The sequence below is a fragment of the Neurospora hispaniola genome (genome assembly GCF_033458365.1).
Source record: "Neurospora hispaniola strain FGSC 10403 chromosome Unknown B0T23scaffold_1, whole genome shotgun sequence".
Lineage (NCBI taxonomy): Eukaryota > Fungi > Ascomycota > Sordariomycetes > Sordariales > Sordariaceae > Neurospora > Neurospora hispaniola.
The window spans coordinates 3,271,184-3,297,610 of record NW_026944406.1 but is presented as its reverse complement, the minus strand read 5'-3'; the positions used below and the strand labels follow the sequence as shown (position 1 = coordinate 3,297,610).

The window sequence follows — 26,427 nt, the reverse complement described above, 5'->3', positions numbered from 1 at the left end:
GGACAAATAGGATCTCGTGACGGGTAGAAGTGTTCCCAATCAGTGGGATTGCATCAAGGATTATTATATTTACTTTTATCTCTTATTGCCTTCCGTCTCTCGCCATGCATGCAAATATGTATAGCAGAAAAACAAGCAAGGCCTGGTATCTGTCGCGCCCAAAGCTTACTAAAAACTTTCTGTAAATGAATGGTAACGCTTGTTTGTTATGGCTTTTATCCATCATCAAGCAATCCAACATTGGGCGGCATTAAGTTAGGTATATCATCTCTTCCCCACTTTTCCCCCTCCTCAAGCAACCAGTATGTCGAATAGAGATGGTTTACTTGCTGCGCTTGTAGATCTTACCAAGGAAGGCCTCAAAGACCTGCTTCTTGAGACCCTTGCTCTCGTCAATGGCATCAATCATCTTGCGGATCTCGCCGACGCGCTCTTCCTCGTACTGCTTGTAGTGGTCCTCGAGCTTGAGGTCGTCGTATAGCTGCTTGATGACTGCCTCCTTGGCCTTGTCCTTGCGGCCGTAGTTCTCCTCGAGCGTTTTGCGTTGCTCGGGTGTGACGATGCTGAGCGCCTTGTTGACCAGCCACGAGCACTTGTTATCCTGGATGTCGGTGCCGATCTTGCCAATGTGCTCTGGCAGGCCAAAGTTGTCCAGGTAGTCGTCCTGCACCTGGAAGTACTCGCCCAGCGGGATCAGGATGTCCTCGGCCTGCTTGAGGTTCTCCGGAGTGGCGATGTCGAGCATGTACATGGCAAGCGCGACGGGCAGGTAGAACGAGTAGTAGGCCGTCTTGTAGATGACGATGAAGGTGTACTTGTCCATCGAGAAGTTGTCCAGGTCGACCTTGTCCTCGGGCGCCGTGAGCAGGTCGCACAGCTGGCCCATCTCCGTCTGGAAGGTCACCTCGTGGAAGAGCTCGAGGAAGTCGACGTAACGCGGGTGCGAGCGGAAGTACTTCTTGAGCAGCGTGTAGATGGCCGACTCGAGCATGAAGGCGTCGTTGATGGCAACCATGCCCACACCCTCCTGGCGGTACCAGCACGGCTTGCCGCGGCGCGTGATGGACGAGTCCATGATGTCGTCGGAGACCAGGAAGAAGGCCTGGAGGAGCTCAGTCATCCAGCCGAGCGTCGCGGCCTGGAAGTATTCCTCCTCGGTCAGGGGGCGGCCGAGCAGGATGGAGGCCGAGTCGGGGACGGACATGCCGCGGTTGCACTTGCCGCCGAGGGTGTTGACCTCGAGGGACTGCGACGACGAAGAACGACAAGATGTTAGTATCACAGCTCTTTGAAAGCTACACGACCAGACAGGGAAGTAGGTTGGTCTGCTCTCACCTGCTTGTACCAGCTGAGCATCTGCTCGGGCAGCTTGTATGCCTTGGCATACTCGAGGAGCGCCTCCTCCAGCTTGGGGAAGACACTCTCGAATTCCTTAAGAGTCGTTGTCTTGGCCATGATTGCGATGTGTGGTTTCTGCCCGAAGAAACTTCTGAGGTTGCTGGTAGGAGAAGTGGGGGAAGAGATATGATGTATCGGGAAAATGGGATGGTTTCAGGAGGTGGGAAATGGCAATTACTACGTAGCTACGGAAGCAATAGGAATGTCCGTTTAGCAGAGCCAGCTTGGCCAGGTGGGGTTGTTGGCGGGACAGCTGTACAATGTGACTATGCTAAGGTACTCTTTAGTGTAGATGTGGAAATCTCGTACCTCGCTCTTATTATATTACACTGTCTCTCTGATGTGACCCAAGCACCAGGTAACACAGAAGCCCAACGAAAGAGGTTCGGTTGCGATAATCCTTCTTTGATCACGTTCAACACGCCCTAGCCATGAATAGAGAAATATTACGACCGTTTGAGGAGAGCAAAAGTCCCGAGTTTGGACGCTGAGCTTCCGTCCGAAGAGATATTCATGCGATCCCTGCAACTCCCTTCCGAGAGGAACCCTACCGTAACGAACTGCGTGGGCTGGACCCTTCGACTTGGCCGCCCGCGCATCATGGTGTCGATCCAATGGGCGCAAGGAACTGCACCTGCCGCCTCTAGCTGCTATTGGTGCTGCCTGCCGGTGCAAGCCGTCAATGTGCACCGTGCACGCGTTCCTGGAAACGCTGACGGAACCGCCTGTAGCAACAGGCAAGGACCAACCCACGCGACCTGGGACAACAATGTTGACGTTATTTTGATTCATCGGCAAACCCCAATCTTCAACATTACAACAACAACAACAACAACTCACAAAAGCGCGCCTTCGCCAATGGCAACGGTCAGGGACTGTCACACTTTTCAACTTGCTTCATGTTGATCTAGAATCGGATTCCAATAAGCCAACACCTCGTTGCGGCCAATATATCCTTAAGCGGTCCGCCTCCCTCGGTGACCCCTCCTGCCCCCCTGTGTTTACTCTATCCACTAACAATTATCTCCAGGCGACACAAACACTAACAACACTTGTTGCTATGCGTCTATCAGCAATAGATACCCTACACCTCAAGGAAGCTCTGCAAAATGCGGTCGTAAAATGCTCTGAGCGTTGTCTTTACCAATCTGCAAAATGGTACTCTTCATCTTATGATTCTGTAGTCCGCTATGCACACCTCCATTGGCTAACGCAGAACACACAGGGCCGCCGAGCTTCTCGATTCGGTTCCTGATCCAGTGCTAAGTGATTTGGATCAAAAAGAAGCCGTGGCTGGACTTCAAGGATATCAACACCCGGCCCTCTCTGCTAACCCAGACCCAGTAGAAGCTGAGCTGGAGGCTAAGGAGCTCAGCAAGTATCTGCTCGCCAAGTCCTTCTTCGATTGCAAGGAGTTCGACCGTTGCGCTTCCGTCTTCTTGCCAGATTCCCTCCTCTCCGGCCTACTATCTACGAAAGCCACTGATGCTACGACACCCAAAGGCAAGGCTAAGGCAAGCTCTGCGCCGCCGTTCGAGCAGGCTCTTCCCTCTCTCAGTCAGAAAAGCTTGTTCTTGGCCCTCTATGCCAAAGTCATTTCGGGAGAGAAGAAGAAGAACGAAGAGTCGGAGATGATCATGGGTCCCCAGGACCTGGGTACCATCAAAAATAGTCATCTGGTTGTTGTCAGCCGCTTCCTCGAGAGATGGTTTGCCGAGCGCAAAGCTGAGGACTCGGATTTGCCACCAAGTCAAGGCTTCCTCGAGTATTTGTACGTGTGTCCCGGTGTTTATCGCTCTGTATGTGCGTTTGGCTGATGTTGAAACAGATACGGCATGGTTATGGTTAAGGAGAAGAACGAGGACGCCGCGTTAGATCACCTTCTCAACAGTGTCCATCTGTTTCCGTGGAACTGGGGCGCTTGGCTTGAGCTCACAAATCTCATCTCAGGGGTCGAACAGCTCAACAAGATAACCCCTGTCCTTCCGCAAAACATCATGTCTTTTATATTCTACGCCAACACGGCGGTTAATCTGTATCAACAGGGGCAAGATTTAGCTGCCTCTGTCAACGATCTCCTGAAGCTTTTCCCGACGTCTTCCTTCATTCTAACCTGTAGGGCGCTTTTGAACTACCACTCCAAGGACCTGTATACGGCCGAGCAAAACTTCAGTAACTTGCTTGCGTTACATCCCCATCGTCTCGATTCACTGGATCACTACTCCAACATCTTATATGTCCTCAACATGCGCCCAAAGCTAGCATTTCTGGCGCACCTTTGTTCCAGCATTGACAAGTTTCGGCCCGAATCGTGCGTCGTCATAGGCAATTACTACTCCCTTTTATCTCTCCACGAAAAGGCCGTACAGTACTTCCGCCGAGCTCTTACCTTGGACCGCTCTTGTCTCTCTGCCTGGACGCTTATGGGCCACGAATACGTCGAACTGAAGAACACACACGCAGCCATTGAATCATACCGGCGTGCTGTTGATGTCAACCGTCGCGACTACCGCGCCTGGTACGGTCTTGGCCAGACATATGAGGTGCTCGAGATGAATGCCTACGCTTTATACTATTACAAGAAGGCTGCTGGCCTCAGACCTTGGGATGGCAAGATGTGGCAGGCCGTCGGGTCATGCCTGCAAAAAATGGGCAAAGACAGGGACGGCATAAAGGCGCTCAAGAGGGCACTACTAGCGGATAGCTACTATGACTCTACTTTGAGTAGCTTTGGAAGTGCGGGACCTGCAGACAGGATGGCGCAGATGGATCCAGAGGTGTTGCTACAGATTGCTAACATGTATGACCGCCTGGGTGAGGTCAAGGAGGCTAGGGCATATATGGAGCTTTGTGTGGCACAGGAGGATGGAGGAACCGCGGACAATGCGGATGCTTCAGCTGTTTCAACCTCGAATCCCGGCGAATCCTTCGTCGTTCATGGCGATTCGCCTGGGTCGGACGGGGATGCAGAGGGAGGGTACGAAGGGCGTGGTGGAGCTGGGCGGGGAGAAGGGACTGGAGTAACAGTAGCCACAAGCAAGGCACGTATGTGGCTTGCCAGGTACGCGATGAGAACGGAGGACTACGTTACGGCTAACCGGCTGGCCACGGAGCTGTGCCAGGATGGAGTCGAGGTGGAAGAGGCCAAAGCGCTCATTCGAGAGGTTAGGTCGAGGATGGAACTCGCTGATTTGACGGAGCGCTAGAAGCCGCCTTCTTTGGCGTTTCCCAATATTGAGGAGTACTTGCCGTCGGCAGCAATGATTCGTATTGGTAGCAACGGCGGCGGGGGACCGAAGCTGAGGAGGGTCCCAAGATCCCAACGATACTACGAGAACATCAGCACCATACCACCATTGACCGACCAAGGAAGTGGTATATATGAGGATCCAAGTCAGGAAAGTGATGATGATGAGAATGGGGGAAACCATCGTCACGATGATTGGTCGGGCGAAGACTACCTGACGGATGGATACGATGATGACGATGTTGACGACGACGATGATGATAACGGCGGTGCTCCTACGAATACATAAAATGCCCATCATTATTTGGGCCTCGGAGTGCGTGCGGGTAGCTGGTGTGCCTCTCAAGGTATCATTACACCTTGGTCTTGCGCAGTATGTATAATGCTCATCCTGAACCTGGTTTAGTCTGGCCCTGTTGCAGACTGCATGCCTCAAAAATCTTGACTGCAGCCTTGGTTTGGTCGAGCATGGTGAGAGAATTTTCACTTTTGCTTTTCACCTCCCACTCTTGGTTGTATAAGACGTGCAAGACCTGCTTTGGGTATCACAGATGCTGTGAAAGCAATGGCAGAGCATGATCACCATGGTCAAGCTACAAGCTTCCCGTACATTCTCAATGATCACGCGGTCACAGAGTAACGGTCATCAAGGCGGAGTGACGATCCCAGTTCATGACTTGGTTGCATAGTATTGTGGTTAACATCTATATATGAGGTTGCAACCGACCGAGTCTTGCGTTGTTCCTCAAGCCCTTCTGTATGTCGGATTGCAGCAATATTATTTTTTTGCGGTGACGAAATCATAGCAACTAACATGGCAGGAAACGAATACGCATCGCCGATGTCCACTTGGAAGCACGTTCTGATGAAGCCTCCGTGCGTACAACTCACCTGTAACAGGTCTTGCTCAACAACGTCAACAAGCTCAACAAGGGAAGTTCAGTGACCATATATGTAGAGGTAAATAGAAACTCAGGTATTCTTCTGCCCAATCAAATAACATGACTTTTAGCAAACTATGCGCTAATTTACTGTGAGTTAGCTGTCCTGTCCAATCAAGGTTCACTGAGATGCACCGTTGCGGGCCGACAACAGCTGGCATGTAGGTGACGCTGACCAGCGCTGGACGACATGTCGTTCTTCTTTCATTTCTCACTTCAGATTCACCCTCGCTATAAGTATCTCAGAAGATCATCGGCATGAAGAGCTGCAGTCCGCTCACACGGTCCCATCACCACGAAATATGAAGCACCAGTCCCGGGTCCGGCATGTCTTACAAATAGGGAGCGCATGCTCTCGATAAACTCGGAATTCCGATGTACCGCAACTCCAGGTGGCTCAACAATTACAGCACCTTAGAATAACGGACAGGAATCCAAACTTTCATATATTCGAGTTTCATGCACATCATGGGCTAGCCTGGACCTGCAATGCCCTTCTCCGGCAATGTTTAAACCGCTCCGCTGAGCCAGACCGTCGAGAGTTGTGAAGTTTCAAGGACCGACAGGCACAGAGATCTTCCTAACCGCCATTTTGAGCAGTGATCGAATATTCATGCATCATGAGGAGCCCTGGGGCTTGGGTTCTTAAAGAGACTTGGGCAGTCTGCGGCATCTGTTGCATCCAGGCCCGCCAATTTCTGCATGCTGATTGATAATTCTACGGAGAGTGTGCGGCACGCAACAGTTGGATGGAAGAACTCGGAATTTTCAGGTGAAATGAAAAAGAAAGAAAAAGAGGAAAAAAGAATAGGTGTCAGGTTGAAGATGGGGTATAGATATTGAGCCCCCCCTCTCACTTTTCTCTCTCCAAATCACCAACCTCAACTTGAACATCCAAGGTTCACTACGATCTCATCTTCCAAGCTGACACGAACTCAACAGAAGAAACCTTTCACAGAACTCTCAACATGCTTCTTAACAAGCTTATTGTTCCCTTCTCCGCTTTTGGCCTTGTGGCAGCCAACACGATCACCTTCGTCTCCCTTGACGAACATAATCGCACAATCTTTTCCAAGCACAAGACTAAGTGCACAAATGACGACCACGGGCTTTGCAACGATGTCAGCCTTGCAGACATTGCCCCGGTCAATGTCCCTGGACTCGCTCAGATCGACGTCCAGCTTCCCTCGGGCTGGGAAGGCAATTTCTATTCTGTCCCGGGCGGTACCCCGGATCGCACTGGAATGCTGGCCGAGATTCGGTCGCAGGGCTTCGAGAATGGAAGCTACTACGACGTCTCAGCGATTGAGAACCCCAATGACAACGTCGGAGTGAAGCAGTTTTGGCCTGCTCACGACCCTAACGCTGAGGTCAGCGGGTGCATTCAGTTCCCCTGCCCCTACACCTACTATCATCCCAACGATCTGCAGACGAAACCGGCCACCTGGTCCGACAAGTTCTATTGTACCCTTGGGAACGCCGATCTGTCAAAGAACCCGCACCTGGCTCAATGGCACATGGTTTACGACCACGAGAAGAAGAAATGGGCTCCTCTTTCTGCGTAGCCGAACCGGCCGTCATCGACGAGACAACATACATCCATCGGACTCTTTGTGACTCTAATCAAGAAACAGACCACAACTCCCGATTTGACAGCCAACTATGGCCAGAGCCATCGCCATAACGCCACTGAGCACCAGACGGTCTCCAACTAGTCGTCAGTGTTGAACAGCAAAAGAAACAGCCGACAGTCGACTCTCGCCCTTTTTTCTGGATCGGCTTGGAGTCACGGGTTGTGTGTGGATAGATCACCGAGTCACAGCGAGGTTCGATAAGGTATCACATGTACTTAATGGTTTACTCTAGACTTGGATTTGGCAAAAGAAATTGGCTATAGGACATGCCTCGGAGCGTCACGAAAAGTAACAGGCAAAACAGGACTGCTTTAAATGGAGGATAAACAATATAGTATGGTTACTTGTTGACTTGCCATGGCGGGGTTACAAGACTCTCGGGCAGAAAAGTGTATCTAGGGACATATGGGGAAAATTGTGTGACTAAGTTGGAGTTACGAACAACGTCATGTCGTTAGACCATAGTACTTTGATGTTTTTCTTTTCACCCTTCGTTGGATAACAAATACAGACAGCTGTTCCCACTGATGACAAGTTAACATGACAAAGGTTTCACTTACACTCCGCGCCTTAAGACGGCAGTTACGGGTTTGACATTAGGAAGTGGCATTGTCGAGTTGTTTCTGCCCTTCATTGATCGTTGCTCTGACCTCTGCCAGTGAAAAGGAAAAGAAAAAAAAAGAGTCTTGACGGCAGGAAACCAAGGTTCAAATGCATCACTCTTTCTTTTCGTTTGCATTTGCATTTGCATTTCTTCATGCACCGTTACGAATTCCTTGGTTTTGAGACCCCAACCTCTATGATCAAGGTACCAACTGAGAAGGTATGCAGAAGATATGTACCAAGCATGAAGAGTAATAAAAAAAAAAATTTGAAAAACAAAAAAAATTTAAAACGAAAATTTCCCAACAAAACCCAAGCCTTTGGCACCACTTCAGGAACCATGTTAACCAAAGTTCGAATGAACGACACGGCTGAGCAGCTGATGATACAGCTTCTTGACCGAACATCCGACCACCGCTCCCCGAGCTTTCGAAGAGTTTACGCCCATTAGTATTACACTTATACTTCACAAAAGTGTTCCTAAAAAATAGTACATAAACGCACCGTAGTTAGTAAGCAAGAAGCGCGTAAGAGAGGGTTAGCAACATGCGTTGTCATCTAGCATGCTTACCGCAAAGACTCGGGGCATACCTAGCTTTTCAAACTTCCAGGGAAATCAACCAGGCAGGGTCTGATGTGCAAGCATACTGCAACAACATTCATGCCCACTAAAATTTCTATGCAACACGGTGATTCTGATTAACTCTACCCTCCAACTCCCTTATAGAAAGAGGTGGGGAAGGGCAGAGTTCTAGAGGAATTAGATTTACAGTGTTTGGGGATGGTGACACGTCGCCGCTACTCTTTTGCAAAGGTGTAAAATATATAGAATCGGGCATATGGATGTATGTCTGATTATGCTTGATTTCCCTCGAAGTTGAAAAGCCATGCCCCGAGTCTTTGCGGTATTTTTACAGGTGAAACGCAGGCAGGCGAGCAGGGCAAATGAAGATAGAGAGAGGGGGATCGGCTTTGGTGGGAGACTCGGCCGAAGAGCTCTGGCTGTAGCTATGTTCGTTATGTAATAGCGGAAAGCACGAGAATGAAAATCTTGAAATGAAGTTTATGGGAAGGAAGGCAGCTGAAGACGAGGACCTGTTTTCTGATGGTCGGATGCCAGTTAATCATGCATGAGTTGGAATGTTGGTGAGATGTGCACAGCGCTGTCATCATAACGGTCTTCAGTAAGTAGATTGAAGGTTTTTTTTGGGGGTTTTCCTTTTTTTGTTTTTTTAATTTTTCTAAAAAAAGGAGAAAAAAAAAAGGAAAACTGACCAAGGTACACATACAAAAAGCCCAGCTGCCCAAGCCTGTCGTCGAACTCTAGGCCAGCTGTATACCTCCGAAAACACCCACCGTTTTCTCTAGCTCTCAGCACACCTACTACGTCGGCTACTGAGAGTTGTTAGAGGATACCGAAATAGAGACCTAGATGGTCCCCTTTGAAGGACTGAAGGTTCTGCCGGTGGAAAACCCGCTGGGGCACTAGAAGAATTAGGGAATGAATAGAAGGGATGAGAGAGTGAGGCATGGACGGGTGAATGAATGAATGAATGGAAGAAAAAAATGAATGAACAAGAGAGCCAAAGTAGGTCGAGTTTGAGTAGAAGAGCATAAGAAAAGTAAAACAGCGAGCCATTCAGAAACGGTCCACGCGCCATCCTTCCAATGATCGACTCTCGCGAAACTCCCCAAGAGGTTCACATCGCCGTAAGAGCATGGACACATCGAGAAGCGTTATGTGCATCACCTTACTTAGCTCCGATGATGAAAGCATGGTTCATCACGTTAAAAAGCTCTTTATTATAATGGGATCTCGATCGGAATCACGCCTGATCAGTATCTCTCTGTCGCTAGCGAGCTGTATTATTAAGTTTACTAGCGGCATCTTTGGTCATTCAAGTCGCGACATTTTGAGGTAAAACGCCTTGTTCATCAGTATTAATGCTTTTTTTTTTCTAAACGCATAGTCCTCAACCGTGTCCCATTTCACATTATCGACCATACCCCCCTGCTTCAGCAGCGGCACTAACTTCTGCTATGATTTCAGCGGAGCTTCTTCCCGTTAATGTTTGAGTTGGTGTTGGTGTTGGCGCACGAGATCCTGCCCGCGATCCAGCTCGAGATCCGGCGCGGGACCCGGCGCGAGATCCGGCACGAGAACCGGGAGCGAGCGCAGGGGATGGAGCTCGGGACGGACCGCGAGACGGAGGATGGGACGGGGTGAGCGATGTGGGCCGAGATGGGGCTTTCCTGATCTCCTTGGCTTTGACAATGTTGATAAGGTGCTGGCCCGCATCCTCGAACCCGTCGAGCTTGTTCAGGCGAGAATCAAAATATTCGACATCACGCAGCATGCTGAATAGCCTATATGTTAGCATTGCTTCTTTAAGGTCAATATGAAGGCATGAAAAAGAATTACCTCTCCTTCCCGGCCTCCGTGGTGGGCTCCAATCCCTTGAACGTCGAGCCAAAGGTGTCTTTGTAGTTCTTGAACACCAGCATCATGATCATGCGCACCGTTCCCTCGGGTAACTGTCTAGTCAAGTTGCGGTGAAGCGTGGTGGTTTCCTTGGCCAGTGTCTCCATGTACTCGTGCGCCGCTGGGGATCCGGCATCCCAGTTGGTTGCCCTCATTTTCCTAGAGGCGAGAACTGCTCGGCCAGTCATGATCTCGACTAGTTTATTGTAGATGATATTCTGGTGCTCTTGGAAGTCCCGTCTGACTTTATCGAAATCTGCCATCACACCAGAGACAAGGTTGTTTCCGCAATGACGGCGGACGAACTCTCGCACATGGGGGATCGTTGCGGCGATGAAGGCTAGTGCCTGCGACGCTACAGCAAGATGGCGCGTGGTGATATTCTTGAGTCCAGCGGACATGAGTGCCCCTGCACCTAGAATGAGTTGCTTGCAGCGTGAGTTAAAGAGCTGAAGGTAAGCGATGAGAGAAGACGACACATCGGCCGTCATGGAGGGAATGCCGACAATCAGGTGGATGAACTGAGCCATGCCATTCATGCACAATATCGCGGACTTGGGGAGAAGGAATGTCTCAGAGTCGACGACCGCAGCGCGTGCCTTGGACTTGGAGGCCCCGTTCGCCTGTGCTTCAGCGGCCTTGTCTCCAGAGTCACCGTTGGCCTGCGCTTCAAGGACAGGAGTAGCAACGCTGCCAACATTCTCATCATCGGAGGGTGGAATCCAAATTTTGGTTGCTTCTGCCCAAATGGCCGCATCTCGTGTGCTCATTTCCAATATGCGGTTGAGAAGCTCGGTGTCTTTTTCGGTAAAATCCTGACTTGCCCACTGATCACTCTCCATGCCTTGGGCAAGTTTCTGCTTCTCGGCGTCGCCGTGACGCTGAACAAATTCCTTGATGTGACCATTGACAAGATTCTTCAACGATGTCCCGCTTCGGCCTGAAATGGCCTCGCACTCATTGGCAAAATGGAGGTTGAGAGTGAAGTATCGAAGGAACCATTCAAGCGTTAGACGCGTGCTCTGTTCCGACCTAACTTTCAATAGCCGTACGACTTTATCCTGAGCAATATCGACGGCCTGCCCAAGAAGGTTTGAAAGATCGAGGGCTGTATGAATCTCTTCTTGAGCCTCCAGGGCTGCCGTCGACAAACGCCTGCCTGTAGGGCTAAAAGGTGGAGGAGACCTGAGCCCACTAGTTGGATCCGAGTCGCCGAGAGAACTTGCGACATCTAACAATACCTTTGCTTGTGTATCCAGTCGTCTTAGTGTTTCAGTTACTCCGATGTAGATCTTGATTAGCAGCCCCTCCGCGTCCCGGGGTTCCAAGGCACGCAGGTTCCGAGCCAGGATGGAGGAACGTTCCTGTTGAGAGCGTTGCTTGCCCCCTGTCATTGTTGATGCGGACATCATAGACTCATTATCATCATCGTTCGAACTTGGCAGAGGCCTGCGGATGAGGTTTTTGATCTCACGCAGAGCTGTCTCTCTATAAGCTGTCGCAGCGGCTGTAAGGAACTTGGCCCTGTGTAAGCCAGTCAGACTAACCAGAAGTTCCGATCGCAAACCGTCTGTTGATGTCAGGTACGAGGGAAAAGCCGAGGGCTCCCGGTTCGAGGGCTCGCGGTTGTGGCCTCCTCGTGCACGTATTGAAGCACTGCTCCACCGCATCAGAACCTCCTGGGTTGAGACGTGTGCAACGTGGCGCTGGATGTCACGTATTAAAAGAGTTATAAACCTCTCTTCGTAGGTTTTGCCGATACGTTGCCGAAGAGTCCTCATGTCGGTGTGTACACCCTGAAGCGCAGTGGTGCCCCTGAGATCTCTCAACTCCATCCCGGGACGACCATTATGCGAAGCCCCCTCTTCTCCGGCAATCAGTTTTTCCAAAGCGTCAATGTTGTCAAGCGCTGCGTCCACCTCGCCCGAATCTACCAGCGATTCGCATACAGCCACTCCTTCAACCACTTCCCGAAGCTGCATGACTGCATCCTGCAATTGTTGGATGTTCTCCCGTCTCCGCCGTTGGTGCACGATATCCAAACCCCTGGTTGCAATCTCCTCATCCAAATTTTCTAGCTCTCTCCTCAGCGTCTTGATTCTGTCCACGGAATCTGCGGCTTCTGAATGCAGTTCCCTAAGAGACCCCAGCGCAGTGAAAAAGGTGGTTGACGCGGTTGAAATCGACTGAATAAGGTGCATTTCGACGGTGTCCATATACCATGACAGCTTCTCCTGCAAGATGGCATTTGTTGCAAGAGCCTTCCGAGGCGCGGAGACCTGCCCATTGTGGTGCGCTCGGTCATCGGATCCCGGCGCAGGTCGTACCACTTCGGATCGCTCACTAACGACATCGAAAGTTCGGGGGTTCTCGAGGTGAAAGTCTTCATCGAAGTATACCACGGGGATGGTGGATAATGGTGGAGGACCCTGCGATGCCGCTTTCCTGTAGCTGGAGCTGCGTCGAGCGGGACCCGGGGCTTCTATGGATGATATGGAAGTAATGGATGAGCTGGATGCCCTCCTGGATGCGCCAGATCGTTTGCCCGGTCGTAGGTGGCCATCCTCGGCTGAGGTTGCGTCCGCCTTGCTGCCTCGTCTGCTGTGAGTACCAGATGCCTCTTCTTCGTCCGCCTGAACCCGTCGTAATTGTTCGTATAACGCGCCGACTTGGGTGAGATATTGTGTGAATTCGGAATTGTCAATGCGAGGGACATTGGTGAGCGTGACAGGTGGAATGTCTCGAGCAGTCGGGGGCTTATGCGCAGTGGAAGCGGGTGCTGAGGTATGGGGAAGGAGGCCGGTTCGCACTATAGGCGGTTGGAGCAGGGTCGAGATGGCGTTCTGACCGGACTCTAGGACGGCGTCACCCCAGGTACCAGTGGAACTGTCGAGAGAGCCACCGATGGAGTGTATGGAGCCCGCGGTCGAATCCCGTCGAGAATGGAACGGGCGGCTCGGACTGCGTGAGCCTCTCCTTCAAGGAGATGTTAGTGTATATTACGGAGAGGGCATGGACAGACAAAGCGCATCGCACCCGTGGAAAGGAAAGTCGCCAAACCGCCCGGCATCGGGTATTGGCGAAAGACTATCGACCGACTTGCGAGCACCCTGGTTGGAGAACATGATGGCTCATAAAGTCTCCCAGAAGTCCTAGGCCTAAGCTCAGGGGAAGACGAGATGGCCGTTGGTCATGCGCCGGTGGATTGGCGACGTGGGAAGATGGGGGGGTTTCGGTAATCGGTATTAGTCTATCGAGCTGTAGGCGCGGGCCGGCAGGCCAAGGGAAGCAACCAAGGTAGGTGGCGTTGAGGGTATCGTGGTCCAGAGAGTATGGCGGTTACTGCGAAGGGTCACGGGGGTATCATAGCGAAACAAGAACAAGACAAGAACCAGATTGTATTTTCCACAGAAGATGGCCAAGAAGAGGCGCAAAGCTAGTGTATCCTCGACGCGAGCAGGTGTTGAGGTCAGGGACTCGGAGCTGCCTGTTGAATGTCGGCAAGGTCCCCCCCCCCCAATTCACAGCGGAAGCCACGCAGCGGGCATTGGATCCCACAGGACCCTTGTTCGGGATACGTAGTGCAGTTGAATGAAGCTCCGCCCGCCACTGATGATTACCTACGCAGTATGTACTGTGGTATGTATTTGAGCGGGCCACAAAGCTGGGTCTTGCACCGGTTGCTGCAAAAGTGTCTGAAGGGTGAATCCCCCCTAGCTGGATATCCTTTTAAGCATTCCTTTTCCTCCGCACTTCAGGGGGCCTGCCTGCTGAGCCGTCAGGTACCTGCCATTCAGCTACAAGTGGGGCGCCCATTAAAACCCCTGCCAAAAATCGCGTCTTGGGTGTGCAGTTTCAATGTTTCTCGCGTCGCGGTTTTCGCACCATGTTTTGCCATTTTGGATTCTCCCTCTGTTAGTTGTCTTTCTGCCCCCAACAACCCCTCCCTTCTCTGCTACTATTCTACAATTCTCCCGGTGCGAACATCTACGACCAGTGCACCCGAGTAAACAAAACAATTCCATACCAAGCTACCGTCAGTTATGGATTATCAGTCCGTCTTCTCAGCCCGGACCTACGCCGGCGCTGCTTCTTCATATGTACCAGAGGAGGACAGCAACCAGCACATTCGCGCCCAGCTCGAGGCCTTCATTCTCGACTTCCGACTAGATAACAGCTTTATCTACAGGTTTGTACTCTATGTGGCTGCCCCTGTCCTCTGTCGAGCTTCCCCCTAACAATACTCCGTCCAGAGACCAACTACGAGAAAATGCCCTCCTAAAGAAATACTACTGCGATGTCAACATTGGTGACTTGATCAAATTCAATGAAGAGATCGCCCACAGACTAGTCACTGAACCCGCCGAGATTATCCCTCTGTTCGAGGCCGCTCTGAAGCGCTGCACACATCGAATCGTCTTCCCAAACGAACCCAAGATAGACCTGCCCGACCACCAACTGCTTCTACACTCCAACGCCGAAGATGTTTCTATCCGTAACCTCGACTCCCTTACAATCTCCCGGCTGGTCCGGGTACCTGGTATCGTCATTGGTGCCTCGGTAATGTCGTCCAAGGCGACTGAACTCCACGTCCAGTGCCGCAACTGCGGCCACGTCCAACACGTTCACGTATCCGGCGGCTTCAGTGGCGCTACCCTTCCAAGGACATGTGGCAGAATCAGGGCACCTGGGGACCCTGGCGAGAAGTGCCCAATGGATCCCTACTTTGTACAACACGAAAAGTCAAGATTCGTCGATCAGCAAATTATCAAGCTTCAGGAAGCTCCAGACCAAGTTCCCGTCGGTGAACTGCCCCGCCATGTCCTGATTTCCGCCGACCGCTACCTCACGAACCGCGTGGTGCCCGGCTCAAGGTGTACGGTCATGGGTATCTTTTCTATATACCAAAGTGGAGGCAACAAGAAGTCCACAAGCGGCGCCGTCGCCATTCGCACACCCTATCTCCGCGCAGTCGGTATCCAGACAGACATTGACCAAACAGCCAAGGGTCTGGCTGTCTTCTCCGAGGAGGAAGAGCAGGAGTTCCTTGAGCTTAGCCGTCGCCCAGATCTCTACAGTGTCATGGCCGAATGCATCGCGCCGTCCATCTATGGAAACAAGGACATCAAAAAGGCTATCCTCTGTCTACTCATGGGTGGCTCCAAGAAGATCCTTCCAGATGGCATGAGGCTTCGTGGTGATATCAACGTCCTCATGCTTGGTGATCCCGGTACAGCCAAGTCACAACTGCTCAAGTTCGTCGAAAAAGTCGCTCCTATCGCCATCTACACCTCCGGCAAGGGTTCCTCCGCCGCCGGTTTGACGGCTTCCGTCCAGCGTGACGCTTCCACGCGCGAGTTCTACCTCGAAGGCGGTGCCATGGTCCTCGCTGACGGCGGTGTCGTCTGTATCGATGAGTTCGACAAGATGCGTGATGAGGACAGAGTGGCAATACACGAAGCTATGGAGCAGCAAACCATTTCCATCGCCAAGGCCGGCATCACCACGATCCTCAATGCTCGAACTTCGGTCCTGGCCGCCGCTAACCCCATCTTTGGCCGCTACGACGACATGAAGACCCCCGGCGAGAATATCGACTTTCAGACCACCATCCTGTCGCGTTTCGACATGATCTTCATCGTCAAGGATGAGCACGAGCGCGGCCGTGATGAGCGCATCGCCAAGCACGTTATGGGCATCCATATGGGTGGCCGTGGTGTCGAAGAGCGGATTGAGGCAGAGATCCCGGTCGAGAAGATGAGGCGGTACATCAGCTATTGCCGATCGTAAGTTGTTTATGCTTTCCTCTACCACCTTAGGTACCCAAACTGACATTGTCCCTCTTCCAGCCGCTGCGCACCGCGCCTCTCTCCCGAAGCCGCCGAGAAGCTCTCCTCGCACTTCGTCGCCATCCGCAAGCAAGTGCACGCCTCAGAGCTCGAAGCCAACGCGCGCTCCTCGATTCCTATCACGGTCCGCCAGCTCGAAGCCATTGTGCGCATCACCGAGTCGCTCGCCAAGCTGACGCTCTCGCCCGTCGCAACGGAGAAGCACGTGGACGAGGCCATCCGGCTATTCCTGTGCTCGACCATGGACGCTGTCAACCAAGGTGGCAGCACGGGCAGCAACCGGGAGTTGAACGAGGAGACGTCCCGCGTCGAGGCCGAGCTGAAGCGCCGCTTGCCTATCGGCTGGAGCACCAGCTTGGCGACCCTGCGCAGGGAAATGGTGGAGGGTAAAGGGTTCAGCGAGGTGGCGCTGAATAGGGCGCTGATGATGTTGCAGAGGAGGGATACCATTATGTTTAGGAACCAGGGGGCGCAGGTCTATAGGAATGGCGCGTAAAAGGGATAGCGGGGAAATGACGGGGTGTTTTCGACGATGTTCCGACGAAAAAAGAGAAAAGAAAAGCAAAACCGAAGCGTTCTTGCTCTGCTAATTTATTTTTCTTTGGGTGTACAGGTTAACAAGTACAATATGGGGTTTCATGGCAATGGGCGTAAAGGGGGCTCTTCCAATTTTATTTGGGTCTGGCACGGTGGATATTTTGTCTATCACAGTTTTCAACGGCCAGCTAGAAGATACACATTCGATGATCTTGCTGCAGTATTCTCAATGCCCTGAATGTCATTACGGTTCAGATTTGTCTGGTCTTTGGTTGCCCGAAACCTTGAAGATGCGTCTATTTCGTAATCTTCCGAGGGAAGGTATTCCACTCCCAGCCTCAAACTCCCTGCTCATTCATTCAATAAGAGCATTCCTGCATACAGGCTACCATTCATCGGTCATTGATTGAACGTGTTCTACCCCGTCTTTTTAAGCATATGCCAGTGTGTTATCATCCCTCATATAGCCAGGCACGCCCAGCGCTGCCTCGCCACCAGAGACGGAAGGTCCCCGAACAAATATCTGCAGTTTCATCATGTGGTTAGCAAGTCGTTCTCCATTTCCTCCGATCTCAAGTCTGATATAAGGTCAAAGGGACAAATGTTCAAAGCTTACCTCTCCCTTACTGACACCATCAGTAGTCTTGTACTCTCCCATATCCTTGAAAAACACCTCCGTGCTGCTCAACGGCGGCCCAAAGTGCGAGCACTTATCCTCAAACACTCTATAATCATAAAACAGCGTCTGCGCCACTGCGCCAGCCACCTTGGCAGCCGACAGCGCATAGATGATGCGCGCACCAGTGTACGCTCTAAGATCCGACAACATCTGCGACGACAAGCGAGGCGTATCGGAGCCCACACACTCAGCGGTCAGGATCAGGCGAAGCTTGCCGGGCTTGGTGCCAATGGAAGGACGAAGGCTATCGTAGTAGGACGAGAGGAACGAGGCGGTGGGCATGACGCCGTACTGGGTCAGGTGGCGGGTCTGTAGCCAGTGAAGGTTGCGGGCGATGAGCGAAGAGAAGTTGCTGGCGGTTTCCTGGTGCGTCTTGACGAGGGCGGCTGGCGTGGCGACGAGGATGGTAGGGGAGATGCCACGGGTCGCGGCGGCGAGGTCGTAGGCTTGGGTTCCGACAGAGTTTAGCGCGACAGAGGCGTTGGAGAAAAGCGCGGCGAGGGTCAGGACGAGAGTGTGGCTGTTGGCGAGAGAGTCGGCGGGGAGGAAGAGATCGGATGGCCCCATCTTCTGGGAGGTCGGGATAGCAAAAAGCTGGGAAGCAATGGCGGAGGCAAAGTTACCAGCTGTGAAGGTAACCATCTCGGATGGGATACCGGACTTGAACTGCCAGAAGAGGATGACATCACTGGGCTCTTGTTGACCTTCAAGAGGGGGGAGCTCGCGGCCAGCAGCGGCTGGGCTGTCGCCGATAATCTCGTGCCAGGTAGAAACATTGACGCTGCTCCCGGTGCCTTCAGGGACTTCGTTCCAGTCCATGTGTCTGCTGCCTTCATCGACGATCCAAATCAGCTGGCGGAGGTTGGGGTAGTGTTTAGCAACAAGGTCAAAAGGGAAAGAACCGGGTGCAGTGATAACTGTGTCAGCACCAGACTGGCGCAACATTGAGATAACATCTTCTTCCGGCTGCTCGAAGGGAAGAATGACGGCCGTTAAGTTGTAGAAGGCGCATGCAAAAAGAGCCGCAAGTAGCTCGACAGAGTTGGGAATGTAGATGGCCACACGACTGCCGCCCTGCTCCTTGATGTGTCCTCCAATCAGGTTGATCTGGCGCGTGATGTCGTCCAACGAGTGCTCCGTAACATGTTCGGTACCGAAAACGCTGAGGATCTTGCCCTTTGCGCCCTTGTTCGGGCCGTCCTCCTGGACACCGGCCACAGCTTGCCTCCAGATATCGCGAAGATCACCGTCGCGTCCTCTTGCCCAGCGCGAGGCACCGGGATCCTTGACGTTCAGACCGGTCTGAAGCGGCATGCCATGGGGGGCAGACTGGCCGCGGTATACGGGAGACTGGCCGGGCTGTCGAACGGGGGACCCTTGAGACTGTCGGACAAGGAGCATGGGATGCGTATCGGGGTCCTTTCGTGTAGAGATCTGGTAGGTGAGGAAGCCGATGAAGGCAGTGACGATGATGGTGCTATAAATGTTCCATTGCGCAAAGAAATCCGTGATGCCCTCGTCGAGTGACAACAACAAATTGTCGAAAGCTCCCATGGTGACCGACGGCGCAGCGTGGGCGCAGCGTTGGAAAGCGTTCGGGATCTGTCGCGTGTTAAGTTGTAAGTTCAATAGCGTTGGGTTGGGGTCGGGTAGAGAGCTCTTTGAAGCTGGCTGTTGTCGGGTATCGCGTGTTATGTCAGGTTGGCCCTGGACCGGCAGGGGAGCAGATGCGGGACCGTTCAGGATGACAGGTCAAGGCAAGATGGAGCTCTTATGAGGAAGATGGATCTGGTGGGGTCCGAGGCCTCGGGGACTGACTCAGGACTCCGTGTTCACAGCGGAGAGAATGGAGAGAATCGATGGAGACGGGGAGATGATGGATCCATACAAAAGACTCCAGCACAACGGACGCAGCCTGAAATGCGGGACACAGCGGGGTTCACCCACGGAGGCCTGATCGGGTCCTGCCGTTCGTCGTGTAAGTCGCCCAGCTAGGATGTTTAGACTTGCGGGCGCGGGGATCCAATTGACATCAAGGGGAACAGACCACCAACTTCAACAGCCCAACATGCCAAATATGTAGTGTAGTGTGAATGTATGTGGCGGCCACTTGGGCTGTCCAGAGCTGAGAGGAGAGTGAGACCGAAGCACCGCTTGTGGCACTTGCCCCGGCTCGGTTAACCCGATCGAAGCAGCTCCTTGGCCAATCACCTGCCCGGATTTGATCACAAACCATCAGAGCATCCAACCCGTTTAACATAGCGGGACCGCGGGCAACCTCTAAACTGCGACGTCGACGAGAACGTAAGCTCTACGAAAAGCTCCAACCTCTCGAACGAGTAATTGCAAGTCGCCAATCGGGCCTCATCGCCACCGTCCGCGTATCAAGCAGCCATGGCGACCAAGCTAACTCCCTTCCTCATGCGGACGGCCGTCCGGGCGGCGACCCGACTGTCCACCCAGCCTTCGACAATTGCGCCCGTCTCCCGCGCATGCCTCTCCATTTCGGCGCGGAGGCCCAGCGACACCCTCATGGTGGTATGTTTTGTTTTGCTTCTACAAAGCCGTCAGAAGCTCCTCAGCGTGCTGACAGTCTGCCTTCACCATTGTCCAGCACCGGAACACCCCCGACAACAACCCCGGCATCCCCTTCAAGTTCTCGGCAGACAATGAAAAGGTCATCGAAGAGATTATCAAGCGCTACCCCCCGCAGTACAAGAAGGCGGCCGTCATGCCCCTGCTCGATCTTGGCCAGCGCCAGCACGGTTTCTGCAGCATCAGCGTCATGAACGAGGTGGCCCGTCTGCTTGAGATGCCGCCCATGCGCGTCTACGAGGTCGCCTCTTTTTACACCATGTACAACCGCACCCCGGTTGGCAAGTTCCACGTTCAGGCTTGCACTACCGTATGTTTTCCCCCTTGCACTTGGGTGTCTGTCACCTCTTTTTCGGCACATGTGTTTTCCCTTCAGCTTCGGCTGTAGCTGACTCCCTTTTTTTTTTCCCTTCCTCAGACTCCCTGCCAACTAGGCGGCTGCGGCTCCGACGTGATCGTCAAGGCTATCAAGGAGCATCTTGGCATCAAGCAAGGCGAGACCACTCCCGACGGTCTTTTCACTTTTATCGAGGTTGAGTGCCTGGGCGCGTGTGCCAACGCGCCCATGGTCCAGATCAACGATGACTACTTTGAAGATTTGACCCCGGAAACCATCAAGCAGGTGTTGTCGGCGCTCAAGGAGAGCGTCACGGATGTGTCCAAGGCGCCTCAGCCGGGCCCACAGAGCGGGAGACAGACGTGTGAGAACGCCGCCGGCCTAACAAGTTTGACGAGCGAGCCATACGGACCGGAGGTCACGCGATCGGATCTTTAAATCCATGGGCTAAATATCGGGTTAAGTGAGCCGTTATGGGGCAGAGGTGGAATTACGATTGACAGAAACTGTCACATAGACAGGACATGGACCAACAGGACAGTGATGACAGCAAATGCATTAGACCAGAGATGTATTAATTTCCCTCAGGTTATACAGTACAATATCTGTATTTGTTTGCTATGGTTTTCTTGGGGATGAGCTAAAGATGATCCGAACTAACCGAAAGGTACAAGCTGATTACAAAGGCCTTGATGTCCTGAGTTACATAATGTCCACTCCTTCCACTTGTAGTTAATCCTATCCTATCAAAGTTGAACCTTAGGTGTTGCTCACGGAAGACAACATCTATGGTAAGCCAATTCCTTTCTACGCTTAAAAGTCATCACATCTCGCTTTCTAACAACCTCATATAGTAACTTTGAAGCCCATAAACACTCGTTGCCCCGGATAATTCTGCGGGGCATCGATATCATTTCATGTGGTAGATCCTCAAGGCGGGAAACATAAATCGCATCAGAGCAACCGCAAAATCCAGCCATCTCCCAGTCTGTTATTCTCAGAATTCAAACCACCCCAGATCAAAATACCGTTCTCCTCAAGCTCGCCCATGGCTGAACTAGCAATCCAGCCTCTTGGGCCAGGACCGCCAACCGAGTCAATGTCTTCAGCATCATGTGGGATAGTATCGATCTTCGTCCTGCAGCGCCCAAATCGTTAGCAATCATGGTCAACGAGACATCCGACAGGACCGAAAACCTACCATTTACCCTCCCGGCTCTTCCTTCCAACGACAGACTTCACCTTATCCCCAACGCTTGCCAGACTCATGCCTTGTGCGGGAACTTGGTAGACCCAGACATCGTCCCAGAACTTTCCTGCAGCGTCATGTCCCTTGCCACTACCCTCTTTCTCTCCAAGGATAAGAACAAGATACTCGCGGCCACCACCGACAGTGATCGCCTCGAAACCGGCAACACTTCTCGCTCCCGGCCACTGCTCCTCTTCGGGGTCTTGACTGCTGAGAACTGTAGGAACGGGCTCAGGATCCGGTTCCTTGTATCCCACGTCCTCCTTACCCTGCAACAGACTCTTCCATCCATCTTTAACCGAGATGCTGGCGTCTCCTTTGCTGAATCGATCGTCAAACTCTTCGAGTACGAGCTCCATATAATCCAGCTGTCCGCCCTCCTGCGTCTCGCCGTTGAACCCGCCAAAGCGGTACAGTCTGCTTCTGCTCAGCGCCAGCGCGGCACCCCCGCGAGCCGGACCAGGGGCGTCGGGCAGTTGCTGCCAGACGCGGGAGTGGATGTCGAAGGCCCAAACGTCCGAGGTTCTCTTCCCACCGGCTAGACAACCGCCGTGGATGATGAAGGTGCCGTAGCCGTCCACATCGGCGTCAACGGCGTGCTCGGCGATCTTTCCAACAATGGGGCGCTGCGGGGTACCGACTTCGTCCACGTTGCCGTCGCCGGTGGCCCAGTCACGGATGGTGTTCGCGCGCTTGATGAGGCCTTCGCCAATGTCACCAGCAACATTATGACTGGTGGAAGAACTAGTATCCGGCCGGCTGTTGCTCTTTTTGGTGGGTGATGCCTTGTTGAAGTTACGGGGCTTGTCGGTTGCCACGGCCGAATGGTAGCTGCGCGGCTCTGGGACAGAGGGGGGTTTTTCGCTGACGGGGGAGACGGGTTCAAGGTAGGACCAGAAGTGAGTACGTGTGTCGAAGACCCAGACACGACCGGCTTCGTCGAGGGGAGTCATGTCAGGGCCGCCACGTCCGCCAAAGAGGAAGATGCGGTGGCCGATGACGGCTGTGGCGTGACCGACACGCGGAGCAGGAGTCTCGTTTGACTCGTTGGTTTCAGAGATCTTGTTCTTCTCGTCCGAGGCATCCGTGTTCTTTGGTGACTTCGCTTTGATGGCATAGTAATCCGCCGGAGCACTACTGGACGGAAGGACAATGGCGTGCATGTCGTTGTCTGTGGGCTGACGGGCATTCTCGGCCTCGCCGCCAAAGACGTAGGCCGTCCCGGCGACAATGTCGACGGAATGGGAAGATCTGGGAAGGGCGGGGAGTTTGATCTTCTCCCAACTGCCCCTCATGTGAGCTCCGTGATCATCGGCATGGTGTCTGGCAGTCAAAGTAGTCGATATCGACGAGAGGATGTCGGTCGTGCGCTGCTTTATGTCTTCGAGCGTTTCCATGGTTACGATTTGTGACTGAAGTGTTGATTTGCGTGTGGATTTGATTCAGTTATCAGGGGTTACTTAGTTGTAGCCTGGGCTTCTTCTGTTTGAGCATGTAAGTGCAAGGTTATCAGCTTATTGGTCAGGGGCATTGACGTCATAAGCCGTACTTGACTGGGGTCCAGAAACCGATTGTTCGATATTCTTTTTTCTGAAAGGAACCTCCATGTGTTGAGTACAGGGTGGCTCGAAGAGCAAAAGAAGGTCAGGGCAGTGCAAGGTGACTATGGTAGGGATTGGAAGTCCCGGGCAAGTGGACGAGGACACAGTGACAGTGACCCAGGGGGGACCCAGGCTCAATCCAAGCTGACTGCTCTGGTTTTTCTGCGTGACTTCCATTCCATGCAGCAAAGGCGGGGTAGAGGCAGAAGGAGCCGTGTTGTCTCCCAATCCGGAAGTTCTAGTATGATCGGCTGCTTCTATTCTGGAATTCAGACGATGAAGAAGTCGAACTTTAAAATGTGAATATAACCAAGCAATATGATGAATATCAGTCAATATGAACCAGTGTACTGAAAACTTAAACACCAAACAACCTGGAATGAACGGATATCGAAACCCCAGATCCCCCATAACGCTTATCAAAAGTCCCCCGAAAACGCCATCTCCATGTATACCACTTTACCGAAAACACCGTGCTATTCTCATCCTCCAAGCCAGTTCTCTTATACCAAGGTGAATGCCCCGCTGACGCCCTCAAACTCCTGGACCTTGCCCCCAAACAAGCTCTTGCTATCGCCATAATACTTGAGTCGATACACTCCCGGCCCGAGCTCCTTATCCCACCACTCATCGGTCTCTTCCCCAGTCTCCCACGTAATCTCCACCTCACTCGTTCCCATCACGCTGTTCTTCCTCTTCCAGCTATAAATCAAGCTCCAATCCTCGTCGTTTCTCACGGTCCGCCACTCAGACTTTTGAGGGCTCATCTGGTCGACAAACAACTTCTCTACTGCCGCGTACGTTCCCTCTAACCTGAGGTTGTTTCTGGGATTGGCACCAACAAACACCGCCCGGATCGCGTCTCCCCTATGGTATCCTCGCGCCGAGTCAACATCAACCAGAACGTCTCCAAAGCCTTTGAAGAGTGGTGGCGCGTCACGGACCACCGCCGGGATGAAAGACAATGATCGGTTCGTGTTGTCAGGCGGGAACGACTTTTCATCGTGGACCGGCGGGCTGGTAGACTCGGAAGAAAGGTAAGGGAGGAATGATAGAGTCACGTTAATGTAAGCGTTGAGCGTATCGGGTCCGTAGAGTGTCGACGCTCCTTCGTACCGCTGAATCTGGTACTCCTCTTCGGTGGTGATATAGTGCGTGTAAGTGTTTGCGGGTCCGCCCAAGACGACAATGGGATTGCTCGAAGGTCCACCAGTGTAGCCGTAGATCTGTTCCATGTCTTGATCGAGAATCCTCTTGAAGCTTTGGCCCACGGCCTCTTTCCACCGACGACCAGCCATGGTGGTGGCTTCGCCTGGGCTGACGACGATGGCAAATTGTCCGACACGGAAGGCTTGTACATCAACAATGTTGGGACTCCAATCGTAAGGCCTAAGAATCTCGCCTACATCCAAGAGAATAGGCTTGGGATGCTGGCAAGCCTTCTGTTCCTCGCCTGGTGCCTTGATGAAATACCGAACAACTTTCCAGATAGGCATTGTCGTGTTCTCGTTGCCGTTGTGCTGAGTAAAGTCGAATGCCCCTGGCCCATCAGTCGTTCCTGCAGCAAAGGAATACCCCAATGCCGCTGGGCAGGAGCGGGCGGGTTTGCCATCAGGCCGAATGAATGTGAAATTGGACATGTCATGGAATGTGTGAAAGGCCTTAACCCATGGGCCTCGGACCGGTGATGGATTGTTGATAAGGTGGTCATATAACTGTTTTGCTGGTTCGAATTGGCGTCTTCCGATCTCGAAGCAGGAGCTGGCGCCATCATCGTGAACCTTGAAGGCCGGGCCTCTGCCGTGACAAGCCTGGGATTTGCCATTGCTGCAAGTGCTGTTCTTGAAGCTACATTGTGACCCAGATTCATCCTCGCACCAAGCCCCAAGCACATTGGGACTGACGTCGCCCATGTTAGCCTGGGAGAAGCCGGCCACAAAATCCTCGGCTGCTGACGAGTCTCCACGCACGCTCTTTTCAAAGAGCCAAGCTGCAACTCCCTTGTTGTCTCCAGTCACTACTGTGTTGTTACCAAGCATAGAGGTTCCGTGAACAGGAAACCACGTAAGAACACCGATATTCTTTCCATCCGACGCTCGCTGGAACTTCAGCATGGTAAGGTCTTTCTCCACCGAGCCATCTTCTTCTTCGCTCTTGAAGTATTTCATGCGTTCGGCTTCGGGATTTGCGAGGTAAGAGAAAAAGCTGCGATTGATGTTCGCTCCAAAAACTTTGGTTGTGCCTGCGCTGAGGTACCCTGGTTGTAAGCTCTCGTGCGCCTTTCGAATGGATAAGACCGCGCCGTCGACAATGGCTTGGTATCCCTGGCGATCGAAACCTTTGCTCGTGATCTGTGGTAATAGATAGTTCAACCACCCTCCGGGCCCGGCGTGGGAATGGGTGCCTGTAAGGGCGATGTTGTGGTGGCCATAGAAGGCATATTCGGGACCTAGCTCTTTCAAGGCTTTGATGATACCATATCGGACCGCAGTATCGCCGGACTGCGTATCGAGAACCAGGTAGACGAATCGATCTTGAGGACGCTCGAGACTTCCGACAATAAAGGCTCGCGAGTAAAGTCGTTGACGAAGACCGGTACCCAGTTGTTTTGGATCGGCGTAGCCCATGAGGTTAATCTCAACCACTGGACCGGTAATGTCACCTTTGCCAACACCAAGTAGGTATTGGGTGTCCGTAGCGCATGTTGACACATTGGTTCCTGGATTGGAAATATCTGAGCGCCAATAGTTCCATGATAAGCTATCGAATTGCGCAGCGACCAGGAACAAGGCAACAGCGACAGAGATAACTATCAAGATGTTTCCTATGAACAGGGATGCTGCTCTGGATGTAGGACACCGTGGAGTTCTTTGTGAGTCTGGATTTTCGGCGAACCGAACTCGAAGAGGGACTTTGCTTGTATCGACTTTCCGGTCCCTTTCGAATGTCTGTGCCTTTTCCTGATCAACAGCTAGAGGTTCGAACTGAAGATCACCAACTTGGGGTGCCATCGCTCGGTGGATTACTCGATAACAAAGCCGTGACTTTCGGATGTAAATATCATCAGCAAAAAGAGTAGACAAAGCAGACGATGTTCCGCGTTCGACTTTTCTTCTCCAAAGTGATGAACATGCTACAGACGCTTATATAGTCAGGAAACAATCAAAGACAGGCACAAGCAGCCCTCTGGATAGCCCGGGATGATTAACAGTAAACAATGCCTGCCGGGCGACCGGCCAACAAGGTTGCTTGGCGCCAAAGCAGCTGTGTCGTCA

The 26,427-nt window shown here is 52.5% G+C and overlaps 9 protein-coding genes across 9 annotated transcripts; 4 read left to right on the top strand and 5 right to left on the bottom strand.

The window, feature by feature from the left end:
- Positions 1-24: 24 nt before the first annotated feature.
- B0T23DRAFT_370113 (farnesyl diohosphate synthase) lies at positions 25-1,358 on the bottom strand. The gene has a single exon (XM_062836573.1). It carries the CDS (start codon positions 1,202-1,204, stop codon positions 323-325), a length of 882 nt encoding a protein of 293 aa, XP_062697175.1. The 5' UTR covers positions 1,205-1,358; the 3' UTR covers positions 25-322.
- A 1,100-nt stretch (positions 1,359-2,458) lies between these two features.
- Positions 2,459-5,245, top strand: B0T23DRAFT_434735 (anaphase promoting complex subunit 8; the record flags this gene model as incomplete). The annotated part of the gene is made up of 4 exons (XM_062840508.1): positions 2,459-2,556; positions 2,624-3,169; positions 3,227-4,562; positions 4,605-5,245. The coding sequence occupies 4 exons, from the start codon at positions 2,459-2,461 to the stop codon at positions 4,932-4,934; spliced, it is 2,310 nt and encodes a 769-aa protein (XP_062697174.1). The 3' UTR covers positions 4,935-5,245.
- A 1,309-nt stretch (positions 5,246-6,554) lies between these two features.
- On the top strand, positions 6,555-7,151 carry B0T23DRAFT_417028 (uncharacterized protein; the record flags this gene model as incomplete). The annotated part of the gene is made up of 1 exon (XM_062839651.1): positions 6,555-7,151. The coding sequence occupies one exon, from the start codon at positions 6,555-6,557 to the stop codon at positions 7,149-7,151; it is 597 nt and encodes a 198-aa protein (XP_062697173.1).
- A 2,454-nt stretch (positions 7,152-9,605) lies between these two features.
- Positions 9,606-13,812, bottom strand: B0T23DRAFT_370110 (Vps54-like protein-domain-containing protein). The gene is made up of 3 exons (XM_062836572.1): positions 13,342-13,812; positions 10,246-13,281; positions 9,606-10,181 (listed from the first exon to the last, which is right to left on the bottom strand). Exons 1-3 carry the CDS (start codon positions 13,428-13,430, stop codon positions 9,818-9,820), a joined length of 3,489 nt encoding a protein of 1,162 aa, XP_062697172.1. The 5' UTR covers positions 13,431-13,812; the 3' UTR covers positions 9,606-9,817.
- A 359-nt stretch (positions 13,813-14,171) lies between these two features.
- B0T23DRAFT_19369 (putative cell division control protein nda4) lies at positions 14,172-16,965 on the top strand. The gene is made up of 3 exons (XM_062833259.1): positions 14,172-14,494; positions 14,559-16,091; positions 16,155-16,965. The coding sequence occupies exons 1-3, from the start codon at positions 14,349-14,351 to the stop codon at positions 16,648-16,650; spliced, it is 2,175 nt and encodes a 724-aa protein (XP_062697171.1). The 5' UTR covers positions 14,172-14,348; the 3' UTR covers positions 16,651-16,965.
- A 156-nt stretch (positions 16,966-17,121) lies between these two features.
- On the bottom strand, positions 17,122-18,924 carry B0T23DRAFT_306765 (uncharacterized protein; the record flags this gene model as incomplete). Its single annotated transcript, XM_062834396.1, has 2 exons — positions 17,122-17,214; positions 17,308-18,924. The coding sequence occupies 2 exons, from the start codon at positions 18,922-18,924 to the stop codon at positions 17,122-17,124; spliced, it is 1,710 nt and encodes a 569-aa protein (XP_062697170.1).
- A 641-nt stretch (positions 18,925-19,565) lies between these two features.
- B0T23DRAFT_19413 (NADH-ubiquinone oxidoreductase 24 KDA subunit precursor (Nuo-24)) lies at positions 19,566-21,072 on the top strand. The gene is made up of 3 exons (XM_062833269.1): positions 19,566-19,908; positions 19,985-20,275; positions 20,384-21,072. Exons 1-3 carry the CDS (start codon positions 19,765-19,767, stop codon positions 20,738-20,740), a joined length of 792 nt encoding a protein of 263 aa, XP_062697169.1. The 5' UTR covers positions 19,566-19,764; the 3' UTR covers positions 20,741-21,072.
- Positions 21,073-21,256: 184 nt separating this feature from the next.
- On the bottom strand, positions 21,257-22,948 carry B0T23DRAFT_424992 (uncharacterized protein; the record flags this gene model as incomplete). The annotated part of the gene is made up of 2 exons (XM_062839880.1): positions 21,257-21,440; positions 21,504-22,948. The coding sequence occupies 2 exons, from the start codon at positions 22,946-22,948 to the stop codon at positions 21,257-21,259; spliced, it is 1,629 nt and encodes a 542-aa protein (XP_062697168.1).
- A 355-nt stretch (positions 22,949-23,303) lies between these two features.
- Positions 23,304-26,306, bottom strand: B0T23DRAFT_370106 (Neutral/alkaline nonlysosomal ceramidase). The gene has a single exon (XM_062836571.1). It carries the CDS (start codon positions 26,161-26,163, stop codon positions 23,656-23,658), a length of 2,508 nt encoding a protein of 835 aa, XP_062697167.1. The 5' UTR covers positions 26,164-26,306; the 3' UTR covers positions 23,304-23,655.
- Between the last annotated feature and the right edge of the window lie 121 nt (positions 26,307-26,427).